Genomic DNA, 13837 nt, shown 5'->3' with positions numbered 1-13837 from the left:
GCAACAACAAAAAGGGGGGGGGGGATGCAGAGGCTTTCGGAGGCTTGTAGAGCGCTCCTGGGGGCTGGGAGGGGGAGCAAAAATGAGCAAAAACTGCAGTTTTTTGCTCATTTTTGCCCACCCCAGCCCTCAGGAGCGCTTTGCAAGCCTCCCAAAGCCTCTGTATGTACATTTTTGCAAAGGGGGAGGGACTTAGGGAGGCCAAAAATGCTGCATTCAGTGTATAAGACCCACCCAGATTTTCACCCCCTTTTTTGAGGGAAAAAGGTGTGTCTTATACTTCAAAAAATACAGTAACCCAAAGTGAGCACACCTCTTTGGCAAAGAGGTACTTGCCTTCTCAGGATAGAAGTCCTTGGGAGCAGCCTTGATTTCTGCCATGAAGGGACTGAGTTTGATGTCTTCATTGTTGCAGAGCACATGGACTGCATATTCCCCTGGCTCCTGGGGCCAGTAGCGCACATCACAGGAGCCATCTCCCTTGTCATCACACTCGATCTTTGCCTGTGAGGGACCCTCCACTGAGAAGCCTTCAAGGAACAGAGAGGGAATGAATCAGGCGCTTACATAGAATAGACAAGGAAGATCATTTATGAGATATACCCCTTTTAAATGGCAAGCAAAGAATACAAGGAACAATATTCTGAAGATAACGTATTTCATGTGACACTAATCCAGCCATCCCTCTGATGCCTTCCAGGTGTTTTAGGCTAAGATTTCTCTAATTTCACAACATCACTGAAATGCAACATGCCTAGAAACCATAAGGTTGGGGAAAGTTGGATCATACAAACCAAGATTCTCCAAATCTATAAACTAATGACAAAAAAATGCTACAAGCCTCATGTCCTTAAAAGGGAATGTGGTGAAATGAAATGCTTTGCAGTAAAAGAAAGTCAAGGGTTAATTGGACAATTCCATGTAAATAAGGCAGTACAGACAGCTAAGGGAAAGGGAAAGGAGAAAGAGGCAAGGGATGGAATAAAAATTGGAAAGGTAGAGGGAGGATCCAACATCGCGACAATACGGACGTGCGGTCTCAATGCTCCGAGACCGCAGCAGATACTTTTGCCGCTGGGTGGTCCAATCGGACCTAAACCATCCCGCAGAGATGGTGAACAGGAAGAATACGTCTTGCTGATCTCAGGGATATCGCAAAGCCCCTGATGGATCCAAGAGAAGTTCTTCAAGCCGGCGACAAAAAATCCAGCCATTCGGCTGATGAAGTCGGGGCAGCTCGAAAACAGAAGGATATGGAAAGAGAAAGTGTTTCCAGCTGGTGAGGAGTTTTTGCCGTTTTAAAAGAGACTGCCTATAAAAAACTTAAAGTTAATTTAAATTTGAGAACAGAAGAAACAAGCGGCGGAATTAAGCTTTGAATTGTTTTGGACAGTGGGTTATCTTAGTTTTTAAATGCTACGTTCATGGATGGAATTTATGCAAGCCTTTTAAAATGAATGGATTAAGTTTTCTTTTTCTATTTTTTTTCCTGCTATTTTTATTCTTTGTAACCTATGGACTAAAATTCTACTTCTTCACTACTGTGGGGTTTTTTCCTCTTTTCTTCTCTAACCCATTCAAGAATTTGACTTTTGTTTAAACAAAGAAAATGGTTACAACAGAGGGAAAGAAAAACGCTGAGGCTTGGCAGCTGGAGGTTTGTGTATTGGAAACAAACACTCTTACTTTCCTCACTGATTATTCTGGCTTGGCACTTCAAGATCTCACTGTTTGTTTATAGAGAGTGATAAGAGGAAAAGCATACAGATGTTCTTTTGAAGTATATCTTTAACCAGAGAAAAGTGAAAATAAGATCTTATTGTGAATTTATGTTTAATCCTGTAAAAACCTTCTAACCCAGAGCAGCAGTGTTTGTCAGCTGGAGATAATGGCACAACTTCAACAGCAGAAAGAAATTTTAAGCCTGCAAAAGATATTGTTAGAAATTCAGAAATTATCAAATACATTTGAGAGAACAGAGAAGTTGGAAAACTTATAGCATCTAACAGTAAAATATGATGAAGTTGGAGATGTTTATCAAGTGGAAGAAGTGGAGGTTAGAGTCCTAAAAACAGAAGAGGAAAATGATCATAAAGAAATTAAATCCGCTGATATCTATGGTGATTGGTTTGTGTCTGGAAATGGAAAGATTGGAACATTGAAAGAGGAATTAAATGGAGGGGAAATCTACCCCAGATGGCAAGATACAGAAGAAGAAAAAACAAAAGAATTTATGGATTTAAAGAGAGAAATTTTATTAGCAACATCATTGATAACACCACCGACAATTAAAGATAAGTTGATTAGGGAAACAGAAGAAGGGCATCGAAATTACATGAGAGACTTAATAAGCAATGAGTTGCTAAGAGGAGTCCATACAAACTTGATTAAGGAGATGATTAGAGGACTGATACCACAAATGGCAGAAGACATGAGACTGTTTTGCTACTGGAAAGATACAGGTTGATAGATGGAAGTGCATAATTTAAAACTAGTTAAACTTAGTGGAATTTAGTGACAATAGATATAGTCAAATAAATAATTGATAATGATAATAATATGTATTGTTATGATAAGTAATAATTGGATATAAATATTTGTATGGTACCCATGAAAGGAAGATTAGAAATCTTTTTGGTTATATATAAAGGCTAATAAAAAAGAACTGTTAAATTTAGTTAAGTTTTTATTATAAGGGGAGAAATTGTTATGATACAGGATACAGTCAAATAAAAGGGGGATAATGATACAAAGGAAAATATATATGTATGGGTACAACATAAGGAACTGGATGTAAATGGTAAACAGTGATTTGGTAAGGAAGATTAGAAAACTTTGTTATTAAATATTATGGATGTTTAGCTAGAATAGGCCATAAGGATTCAGTGTTATTGGAGGATTTTAGAAATAGCAAATGAAATGCCAGTATGTGGTTATGTTTTAAATCTTGATATATTTTATGAAGGACGTTTAAACAATTGTAGTCAAATGAAAATGGAGGTATGATGATGGTAATATGTATAAATATTGTAGTTAAAATACTTGAGTTAATATGAATTATGTTTGATGACTGTGGAAGAGATGCACGAAAGATTTTTGTAACCAACTGATACAGTTTCTACAGTATGTAAAAAAGGAGGATTCTTTGCGTTGTGTTTGTTTTGAAAATTAAAAATAAAATAAAAAATTTACCCCCAAAAAATTGGAAAGGTAAAAGGATCATTCTCTAGAGCAGGGGTGTCAAACTCCTGGCCCATGGGCTGAATGTGCCATGCGCTGGCCACGCCCACGCCCGGTTTAGCGAAGGTGTGTGTGTGGGGGGAATCCTGATATGTCACATGATGCCATGACAACGTGAGTTTGATACCCCTGCTCTACACACCAGTGACGTGCGGTGAGGTTTATGGCTGGTGAGGCAGCAATTTTTTTAGGCTTGTGGACTTCAACTCCCAGAATTCCACAGCCACGCATGCCCAGTTCCGATTTAAAGGGACAGCATTTGTTTTCCTTCTTTCTTTTTCTTTTTCTTCTCCCTTCCCCTCCTTCCTCCCTCTTTCCCTCCCTCCCCCCTCTCTCAAACACACACACACACAAGTTGGATTGTAGTGTTTAATTCCATGTAGCTGATTTACAGTGCAAAGGAGGATTTATTTTTGCCCTGTCCAATCAGCTTTTCTCTTGCATTTTCTTTGATAAAAGGGACAGAAAGATGGTCTTTGGGTTCCCGCTTTGAATGAGACAATCCGTTTTAGTCAGAACATTCAAATGTAATAAAATGATCTTCCTGTCTCAATCTGTTTCATTGGAAAAGATGCCCGCCTGAGGAAAGAGCCTTTCACGTCACTGAAAGCCAGCCCGGGGTAGGATCCCTCCAGGATGGGCGTAAGTTCAGCTTCCAGAGCGGGCGGTGCGGGCGCCGGTGGGCTCCTCCGGGCTCCCGCCTTCCCAAAGCGCGTCCCTGTTTTTGCAGAAAGCAAAAGAATGGAGAAGAAACGGGGAAGCTTCGGGTGTGAAATGAGGCCACGTTCACCAGCAAAGGGCAAAACTCTCCTCCATGGCCTCATTTCACACCCGAAGCTTCCCCGTTTCTTCTCCATTCTTTTGCTTTCTGCAAAAACAGGGATGCGCTTTGGGAAGGTCGGAGCCCAGAGGAGCCCACCGGCGCCCGCACCACCCGCTCTGGAAGCCGAACTACCGGCCGGGACTCCCCAGCTCAGCTGCTTCCCGGGCCGGCAGTGCCTGCCAGACGGGGCGACGGGAGCTGTGAGGGAGCGCCGTGCTAGGCAGAAGGGCTCCCAGGGCTCTGAGCATCCACCTGCCGCCACCCGCTTTTCGCTCCACAGAGAAGAGCCAAGCGGCGCCGGCCAGGCTCCCCCGACTGTGCCCTCGGCACCCGAGCCCTCCGGTCGGGATCAACCAAGGCCGGTCCGGCTCGGAGGAGGCCAGCCACCCCATGAAGAGTCCGGCCCAGCCTCCCTGCCGCCCTCCACCCCGGGATTCGGCCAGAGCTGCGCGGCATCTGGGGCGCGCTTGTCGGGCGAGGGTAGCGCAGGTGGGGCGCGGACGGAGCGGAGGAAGCCTCTCCCCCCCCCACTTCCCTTGCCCGAAAGAACAAAGGGAAACTCTGCCGCCGCCCGGGCAACCTGGCCGGCTTCTCTTGCGGCAGCTCTCCGGCGCCGAGCCTGGGAGTCCCTGGAGGAGCTGGCGGGGGCTGCAAGTGCCGCAGGCTGGACTGGAGCCGGAGATGATGTCCCTCCGGCCGGATATGGCGGGCTGCCCTCCCTGCCTCTCCTACCCCCTTCCCCTCTCTCACTCCAACAAACTCTCTCAAACACACACACACACACACAAAGAGTCTCTGAAGAAGCCCCGCCCAAACGAGCGCCCTCTACTATGAGGCAGGAGAACTGGGTGCCTCCCCTACGTCAGGAATTTTTGGCTCATTTTGATTCTCATGAAAATCAACCATCCTCAAGGCAACTCCATATGTGGAATAATTTAAGATGATCGCCCCCAATATTGAAATTATCCAAATGTGCCTGTTGAAGAGACTGAAGGGGGCAAAACCATTGTGCAGGCTGGATGAGAAAAAAGAACTGAGAAAACAGGGCAAAGCAGTTCCTTTTCCCCTACGAGAGCGGAAAGTTGTCAACAGACATTTGGATGGATTTCCCAGATTAGGGATATATTAGGGTTTTTAATCCTTTTAACTGCCCACATGTGGAAAGTGAGAGGATGTAAATTATATAAATAAATTGCATGAATATGGAAATGCAAGATAGAAGATGACTTACCTAATGTGCCAACATCATCCCCAATGGCTTCTACTACAAAATCTGCCGACTTGCCCACGACACCTCCTTCCAAACCTGGTCCCCAGGCTCGCACCTTCTGGTTTGTGCATTCTGTCCCAACTCTCACTTCAAAGGGGCTACAAGTTAAGAGGGTAAAAGTTTTATGTTCTGCTTCTGTAATAGTTATCCTTGTAAAGAGACTCTATCACGGTCTTTCCCAACCAGACTTCTTCTTTCTAGGAAGTGAAGCTCAATGCACCTGAACGCTGTTTGTTCAGACTTGTTCTATGGATACACTCAGTGGAAATTAACCTAACGCAATCTTCCATCAAGATGTAGAACAAGAGAATTACTGAATTCTTCTATTTGCCTCATTTTGGTCAGCAAATTCCAAAACTGAACACTACTTACACCCAAAGTAAGGTAAAGGAAAAGGTTCCCCTTGCACATATGTGCTAGTAGTACCTGACGGGTGGTGCTCATATCTATTTAAAACCTAAAGAGCCAGCGCTGTCCGAAGACGTCTCCGTGGTCATGTGGCTGACATGACTAAACCCCAAAGGCGCACGGAACGCTGTTATCTTCCCACCAAAGTGGTCCATATTTTTCTACTTGCATTTTTACATGCATTCGAACTGCTAGGTTGGCAGAAGCTGGGATAAGTAACGGGAGCTCACTCCATTACGCGGCGTTAGGGATTCGAATTGCTGACCTTTCTGATTGACAAGTTCAGTGTCTTAGCCACTGAGCCACCGCGTCCCATGACACCCAAAGTATCTTCACCTAAAATCATGCTTATGTTCTACAGGAGCCTGAACAGACCCTTCAATAATAGTCGTATCTTTCTTGCCCCCATCTGGCTTTTGCCCTCCATCTCACCTGCGAGGGATGTGCTGCCCTCCCCAAGTTATTGTGACAGTATAATTGCCAGGTACGGTTGGGTAGTATTCAAAACCATATACTCCATCACCCAGGTCCTTCTGCTTGATACGTTCTTCTAATCCTTCTGCAAAGAGAGAGAGAGACTGTCGCAGTGATCAAATCAAGCCAGCCCTATAATTAGTCACAATGAGGCAGCTTCCTCAGAGAGCTAATTTGTAGTGGCTGGGGGGGAAAAAATCCCCAAGGGATTGTTGTGGGGTTTTTGTAGAAAGTGAGAAGCATCTCTGCATTTTTCTATCCTAGGTCTTATAAATTTGATTTCGGAGGAGGGGGAGAATTTGACAATGCCTTGGGTCAGCTCCCTGATCACAGCAACTAAACTCCCCGTTGTACGGGGGGGTAAAGCAATATCCAAGAAATAATAATATTTACAGTTGCAAGCTACTCATATGGACTACACGCTTGTATCCCATGTCATGAAACAGAACCTCGCAGCTTACTGCACACTGCATAAGAGTAAGCCCAATACAATACTTGGAGGTTTGAATCTCAATGCCTGTGTGACCATGGAGTTGATTAAGTTGCCTTGACAACTGACCACGCCTTTCTCCAGTTTAACCTGAAATTAAACCTTCGCATTTCTTGGGAAAGAAAGAGTGGAATGTAAAAGAAGGAAGCATTTGGGTGGTCGTCACTTAATGTCCAGTTACTTAGCAACTATGCAAAATGACAATGGGCCTCCCACCAGTACTATTTTGGGGCTGTGCTCCACCCTCGCACCCCAATGGTCACACAATCACATTTTAGGCACTTGGCAACCAGTTCACATTTACAGCTGTTTACAGTGTCCCGCAGCCATGTGACAGCTTTTTTGGGGGGCATTTTTTGCTAGTTTCCAGTGTTTACTTCCAATTTCTGGCAAAAAATGCCCATTGGGGAAAACAGACTCATTTAATGACTACAGTGTTTGCTTAACAACTGCAGCGTTTGCTTAACAACTGTTGCAAAAGAAGGTAATTATTCGGTGCTTAATGACTACCACTACAACTGTAATTCCAGACTCAATTATCTTCGTAAGTCCAGGGCCATCTGTACTACAAATTGTCATTGAGCAATGCAATCATCTTACCCTTATTTATTTAGCATATGGTATAATATACACGGACTAGCAATATGAATGAACATTTCAACTAGATTAGTAAAACCCAACAAAATATAAATGACAAAAAATCTATGTTGAAACACCAATATCTAGGCCAGTGGTTCTCAACCTTCCCAATGCTGTGACCCTCTAATACAATTCCTCATGTTGTGGTGACACCCAACCATAAAACTGGTGTCTTGGTTCCTAAGACCATTGAAAATATGTGTTTTCCGATGGTCTTAGGCGACCAAAGGGGTCCCGACCCACAGGTTGAGAGCCACTGGTCTAGGCCATCTAACCACTGGAGCACAGCATTGTTTATATTTTAAAAAATCAGATTCTGGACTGCTATATGCCCCCAGCTTACAGTTGGTCATGATGTGATCTACAGTTTGACATGGGACCCCACAGTCACACTGAGGGGAGGATACTATGCCCCATTTATATAAGAGTCCCAGTAGACGCCATGTGAGGTGTGAATCCTATTCTGTCACCTTTTTTGTCTTCTCACCGTAATAGAAGAGGTGAGACTGCTGAGCATAAAACCCATCCTGTCTTTCAATGCTGAACACGTGTTTTCATAAATAGTCTTATTTTCTTACTATACAAACTGAGATCTTAGCTCTTTCTCCAGCCTCACAAATGGCCTGGATCAAACAGGCCTGGCCCAGCTCATCTCTGATCTTGAGTATAATCTACTATTTGGCAACAGCAAAATTCCGGAAGTCATTAACATTCCCCAATGTATCTCTGGGATCTTTGTAGATAGGAGCCCCCAAGGGAATAAACTGAAGCAGCCACGCTCTCAAGATTTTTATCTTCCTGGCTCAGGTTTTTAAAGGTTGCTTTAAGCAGAGTTGCCCAACCCTGTTTGAGGCTTAAAATGAGGATTACCGCTTTCAAATCCCACGTACACTTGCCTTCTAGGAGGCCCAAGAATTTAACACGTCCATAGGCAAAAGAAATGAGGCTCCCTGACACTGTAGTTTTAGAAGAGTTGAATGCATTTATTGAGACTGGGTATTAATGACAAAAAAAGAAAACACCTCAAGAAGCATATTTCAACCACTAATGTTCAGTAGCTACATCTTACTTCATTCTCCAAAAGCTAAATTTTGCCCTCACTGGATTCTCTTTCATAATAAGTTAGTCTGTCTCCATGTCTAACCTTTGCACCCACTCCAAAACATGCAATGGCCAAGCTGAGACTTGCTTAAGGTGAGAGTATGTTGACATTAGACATTTTCTCCTTTGTTTACTAGGTCCAAACTGTTTCACTAATTTTGAGACATTTCAGGATTAGAAGCATCAAGCCAGGAGGTGTCTTTCAAAGGGAAGCTCTACTTACAAAGGATAAAGTTTTAGCTTCCTCTCCATTGGGCCTCCCAGACATGCTAGGAGAGAACTATGATCCCTAGAATTAATGCCCAATGTCAGGATGGCTCCAGACAAGAGACGAGTGAATTAAGCTTCAGTCAGCGAATCTTTCTATAAAGTTTATTTCTCTATTTTGGATATACTAGCCTGCTATGTTAGAAAAAAAGAGACTACTAGACACAGAAATTGAAAGCCTAGATAAGAACCAGAAACTTTATCTACCTACCTAACATCAACAGCAAAACACAACAGATTCTCATCAACTTTAATTTCATGGGCAATAACTCTGTGCAATATAGGTAGTCCTTGACCTATGTCCACAATTGTGCCCAACATTTCTGTTGCTAAGTGAAACACTTGTTAAGTGAGTTTTGCCCCATTTAACGGCTTTTCTTGCCACAGTTGTTAAGTGGATCAATGCACTTAAATTAGTAACACGGTTGTTAAGTGAATCTGGCTTCCCCATTGACTTTGCTTGTCAGAAGGTCGCAAAAGGTGATGACATGACCCCAGGACACGGCAACCGTCATTAAACATAAGTCAGTTGCCAAGCATCTGAATTTTGATCACGTGATCAGTTGAAAGTGTGAAAGATTGTCATGTGACTTTTTTCAGTGATGTTTTAATGTTAAACAGTCACTAAAGGAACTGTTATAAGTCAAGGGCTACCTATAGTTCCATTGTGGCCACTTACTAGCTATTCTTAGTGATTAGTACCAAACATCAACCAAAGAGACAAGAAAGTACAAGTCTTTGAACAAAAACAACTCCAGCGTGACTTTGAACCCTGGGAAAGTGCAATAAGGAGCTTAACACCAGACATCGGATGAAATCAAACAGGTTCCTTTATATAAAATCTAACTCCACCCATCCCCCTACCCTCAAACCCCACCCCACCCCACCCTTGTAAAATGCAAACCCACAACTGTAGCGATTACTGGCCTGGATTGAAGCTAGGCCCAAGTAGAAGATAAGTTTCGTTCTTCTATAAGTTTCTATTCCTGAACATTTACAAGAAATCTTGTAGCTTCAATCCAGGCCAGTAATCGCTACACACAACCGTGAAGAATACATGTAGGGGACTTACTTGGGCCTTTGATTGTCACCTTGAGCTCACCGCTGCCAGCACCCTTGGTGTACACCTTGAAGTCTGCAATCTCTTTTACTCGGACCCCCTTGGGTTGCAGGCCTCGACCCACCGCTCGGCAAGCATTGGGGTTGCAAGCTGCAGCAGCAGCAGCAACAACAAAAAAACAAACAAAGGAGGAGAAACGAGAGTTCAGTAGGATGCAATTCTAGAATCAGACAACATTCCACTACCTAAATATACAGATTCTTTCCGTCATTAATATGCTGGATACCCTCATGATAACAAGGGAATGGGATTTTAAAGTTATAGGCTGCCCCACAGACACAACTGACATGCACTTCTGTCACATTCCCTCCACCCTCGTTTGCCATGTGAAATACCATGAGCCCTGGGTCCAGGCGCGCAGCAGCTGGGAGGAGATGAGGGTCAGCAGAGATCCAGGGAGATGGCTCCTCAGAGAAGAGAGGACAGAAGAGAGGAGAGCTGGCCAGCATAGGAGAAGGTAGGCAGAAAGGAGAGGACAGAGGTTAGCATAGAGTAGAGCTTTACCCTCTTCTGGCCAGAAAGAGGAACCCAAGCAGAGTGAGTGATAATAAGGACAATATAAGGCCCACTGTCAAGCCCAGGAGACTCACCTTGTCCCACAGTGACCGTGTATGGGCTGCGAGGGATGGGAATCCCGCCAAAGGTAATGTAGATGGTGTAAGTGCCCTCCAAAGTGGGCTTGTAGGAGCAGCGATAGGTGCTATTGCCTTTGTCTTCCAGTTGCTGCTCAACTGTTCCTTTCTTGCCAGTGGGATCTTGGATGATTACCTCAAGCTCTCCAACCCCAGCACCTGGGACAGTAATAAGACAAGTTAAATACCACATGCCCCACATCTTGTTTAATCCTTCAATGTTGCACTGCATGGTGGGGAAAATCTGTTTTATCAGTAGCAATTTATCAAAGCAAACAGGCCTGGACAATATATGCAAATAGACCAACTCTAAAGGCACTTTCATTCTTTCCATATGAATGATTTCTGTGGAGATATGCCCCTGGGAAACCCTGCTCCTCAAAGTAGACTTCCTTGCCTCCCATACCCATTTGCCATTTGAAATCACAGAAATGGTAAATACTCAGGTTTCCATTCTCTACAGATCAAGTTTTCATCAAGTATTATTGCTCGAACATTTTTCACCAACATTCCAAGCCTGTGGTTCTTGAAAGCATCAAAATTATGTAAACACTTTCTCCATTAGCAATTATTACTTTAGGCAATCAGAATTTCCATTAAATGCATTCTACTCCCTCATTACAAAACCATTTTGCTTTTTAAAGTTAGTCTTCCTTAATTGGTGCCCTTAGATCTATTGGGACTACAGTGCATTGCCCAGAATTATCAATCAGAACGGTAGTTAGATTGCCATCTTATTTGGAGGGCACTCAGTTGTCAAATGCAATCTTAAAATCTCAACAAACAAGACCGATTTGGAGAAAGAGGATAGCTAGAAGTGCTATTTGACCCAAAGCGTAGTTTAAATTTGAATTCTAGCAATTGAACGAACTATCAAACCCTATTCATGCAGGTGGAAGATCTAATTTCTTAGAGCAGAATTCAATGTATAGTGTACTTATACTGCTTCCTCTGTATACAGTATGGCATTCTTATGTAAGTTAGTTTTTCAAAAGGTTTTCACTAGATATCAGAAAACGTTTTGTTCTATGTCTCTGTATATTTATAGTCCCTTTTTGGGAGAGGGGGCGGTTTAGAAATACGAAGAATAAAAATAAATAAATAAATAAATAAATATTTTGCTTCAGACTTTGCTCAGGGCTCACAGATACAAACCACAAAGGAAAATAAAAAGGGAAGAGTTCTGATAAAATTAGAATATAAATGCTCTAGAACATCAATTGGGATTTAGCAAGAATTTCATGAGCGCTAGATACAGTAAGCAATGCAAGTAAACTGCTTACCAGCAGCTGCTTAATGTTTAATGTCTGAAGACTTAAAGCTATTAGCTCCCTAACTATATGTACAAAAAGCAACAATGAGAGATGTCTTGCTTTGCAAACCACAACTAGGAGAAATAATTTTTCTTTGTACAGCAAGCACAATCTGTTTCAGGAAGGGCAAGTGAAAGAAAAAAACCTTTCCAAGAGGTTGATATTTTTGGATTACGGTTAAATTGAGTGTTTCAGAACAACTGGTATCATCCAAGCCCTACATCATTGTTTGATTTTATATCATGCCAAGTTCAATAAGAACAGGCTGAGCAGCTTAAGATACTCAGTGACTTAAAGGCTACAATTATTCATATTCTTGAAAGAAACATGTATAATGTGCAGTTCTACCATTAGTAGTCTCTATCTCCCCCCTACACGGTATGCATACACCTCACTCAACAGTATACAAGAATAAAATGAGTTATTCTAAATCAATGTCTGGGCAGCCATTCCTTGAGCCACACCCTTGACCCTGAAGCTAGTGAGTTATTATAGAGGAATCATACTTCCAAATGCGAAGCCCCAAATTCGGACCTACAAGAGAAGCTATTCGCTCATGATATACTTGCTGGCGTTCTCTGAAATCCATGAAAGGACAATAAAATCCTTGAACAGAGTCCTTTTAACTGTTTTCATCAGCTTCAACTATTACAACTTTTAATAGCTGGCTTTTTAAATTTTAAATTTTGGGGTTTTAATTGGTTTTAGAATAGTTTTTAACTATTAATTAGTTTGGGCTAATATACAGACTGTATGTTTACGTTGTTTGTCTGGGTTTTCGTGTTGTGCTTTGTTGTTTTTATATATGCGATGTCTGTACACCGCCCTGAGTCCCTGCAGGGAGAGGGGGCGGTTTATAAATTTAATAAACTCAAACTCAAACTCAAACAACCTGGCAATTAGCTTGAAACTAGGAAACATTTACTATTCCTTTTGGTAATCAAGCCTCTGAGAGAAGCCCTGAAGGCCTGACAGAGACACAGAATTCTTATAAACTTTCAACAAAGTACATTTTCACTGGTACAATTTCCCATCCAGGCTGCTATCTGCCTAGGATCCACCCCCTTCACTGACCAGCAGTAAAGATCTCAAAGTAGGTAGTCTTGTTGGCTATGTTGCCTGTGGGTTCCAGGCCAGGGCCTTGAGCAGTGACCTTGCTGGCATCACCGTGGGATTTGTCCACATTCACCTCAAAAGGGCTCTTGGCAATGTGCTGCCCAGCAAACAATACCGTTACCTGGAACAAAAAAGGAAGTAGGTCAGAGGAAAGTGGGGGAGGGCAGGGGGGGCATTCAGGACACTTCTAAGTGTTCTTCCACTCACTGCCACTATATTCATGCTTACCTTGTGGACACCTGTCACCTTAGGCACGTACCACACTGAGAATGTCCGATTCTTGTCATTGTTAGCGATGACCTTAGCCTAGGAGACAAATAGGACAAGTTGAGCAGTCATTACGTAGACCTGTGATGGCACGCAGAGCCCTCTCTGCAGGCACATGAGCTGTCACCCCAGCTCAGCTTTGCGGTGCATGCTTCACACCGGCCAGCTGGTTTTCGGGTCTCTGCCGTGCATGTGTGGGGCACATGCGGGAGATGCATGTGCTGCACGGGGAGGGGGCGCACACGGTGTGTGTGTGTGTGTGTCACAGACCCATTGCATTATGGGTGTGCACGCAGGCGCTTTCGGCACATCGTGCCAAAAAGGTTAGCCATCACCGAGGTAGACCAAAACGGTTCAACTTCCCACCTCAGATCTCATCCACTCTTCCCAGTATGCTTCTGAAAATACTTACTTCTTCACGATGGCCAGCTGGATCCTCTACATAAACCAGCACCTCTCCATGACCAGCACTGATGGTTTCTACTGTGAACTCGGCCTTCTTCTTCACCATGTTACCCGTGGGTTCAATGCCTAAAATTAACAAGGACACAGAGGATGTTGATCAGTCCTGGATTCCTGCTGTCAATGGTGCCAGGGTAGCACTTTGGGCAAAACAGGAAGCACCCCTGAAAAATTTCTTCCTGTGCATTTTCAAGTTATCTATGCCAAGCTGTCTC

At 43.3% G+C, this 13837-nt stretch overlaps 1 protein-coding gene across 4 annotated transcripts in view; it reads right to left on the bottom strand.

Moving 5' to 3' along the window:
• FLNA (filamin A) overlaps positions 1 to 13837 on the bottom strand; it is a 90882-nt gene that overhangs the window by 49766 nt on the left and 27279 nt on the right. For all 4 annotated transcript variants that reach the window (XM_081948551.1, XM_081948553.1, XM_081948552.1 and 1 more), the window contains exons 6-13: positions 13573 to 13691; positions 13122 to 13199; positions 12852 to 13014; positions 10423 to 10623; positions 9785 to 9922; positions 6174 to 6300; positions 5295 to 5431; positions 337 to 530 (exon numbers count right to left, since the gene is read on the bottom strand). In XM_081948551.1, the coding sequence (XP_081804677.1) occupies positions 337 to 530; positions 5295 to 5431; positions 6174 to 6300; positions 9785 to 9922; positions 10423 to 10623; positions 12852 to 13014; positions 13122 to 13199; positions 13573 to 13691 (1157 nt within the window). The remainder of the gene's footprint in view (positions 1 to 336; positions 531 to 5294; positions 5432 to 6173; positions 6301 to 9784; positions 9923 to 10422; positions 10624 to 12851; positions 13015 to 13121; positions 13200 to 13572; positions 13692 to 13837) is intronic.

Source organism: Natrix helvetica, assembly GCF_964273705.1.
Source record: "Natrix helvetica genome assembly, chromosome: 1".
In the NCBI taxonomy this organism is placed as follows: domain Eukaryota; kingdom Metazoa; phylum Chordata; class Lepidosauria; order Squamata; family Natricidae; genus Natrix; species Natrix helvetica.
The sequence above is the reverse complement of the archived record's forward strand: the minus strand, read 5'-3'. Positions and strand labels throughout refer to the sequence as shown.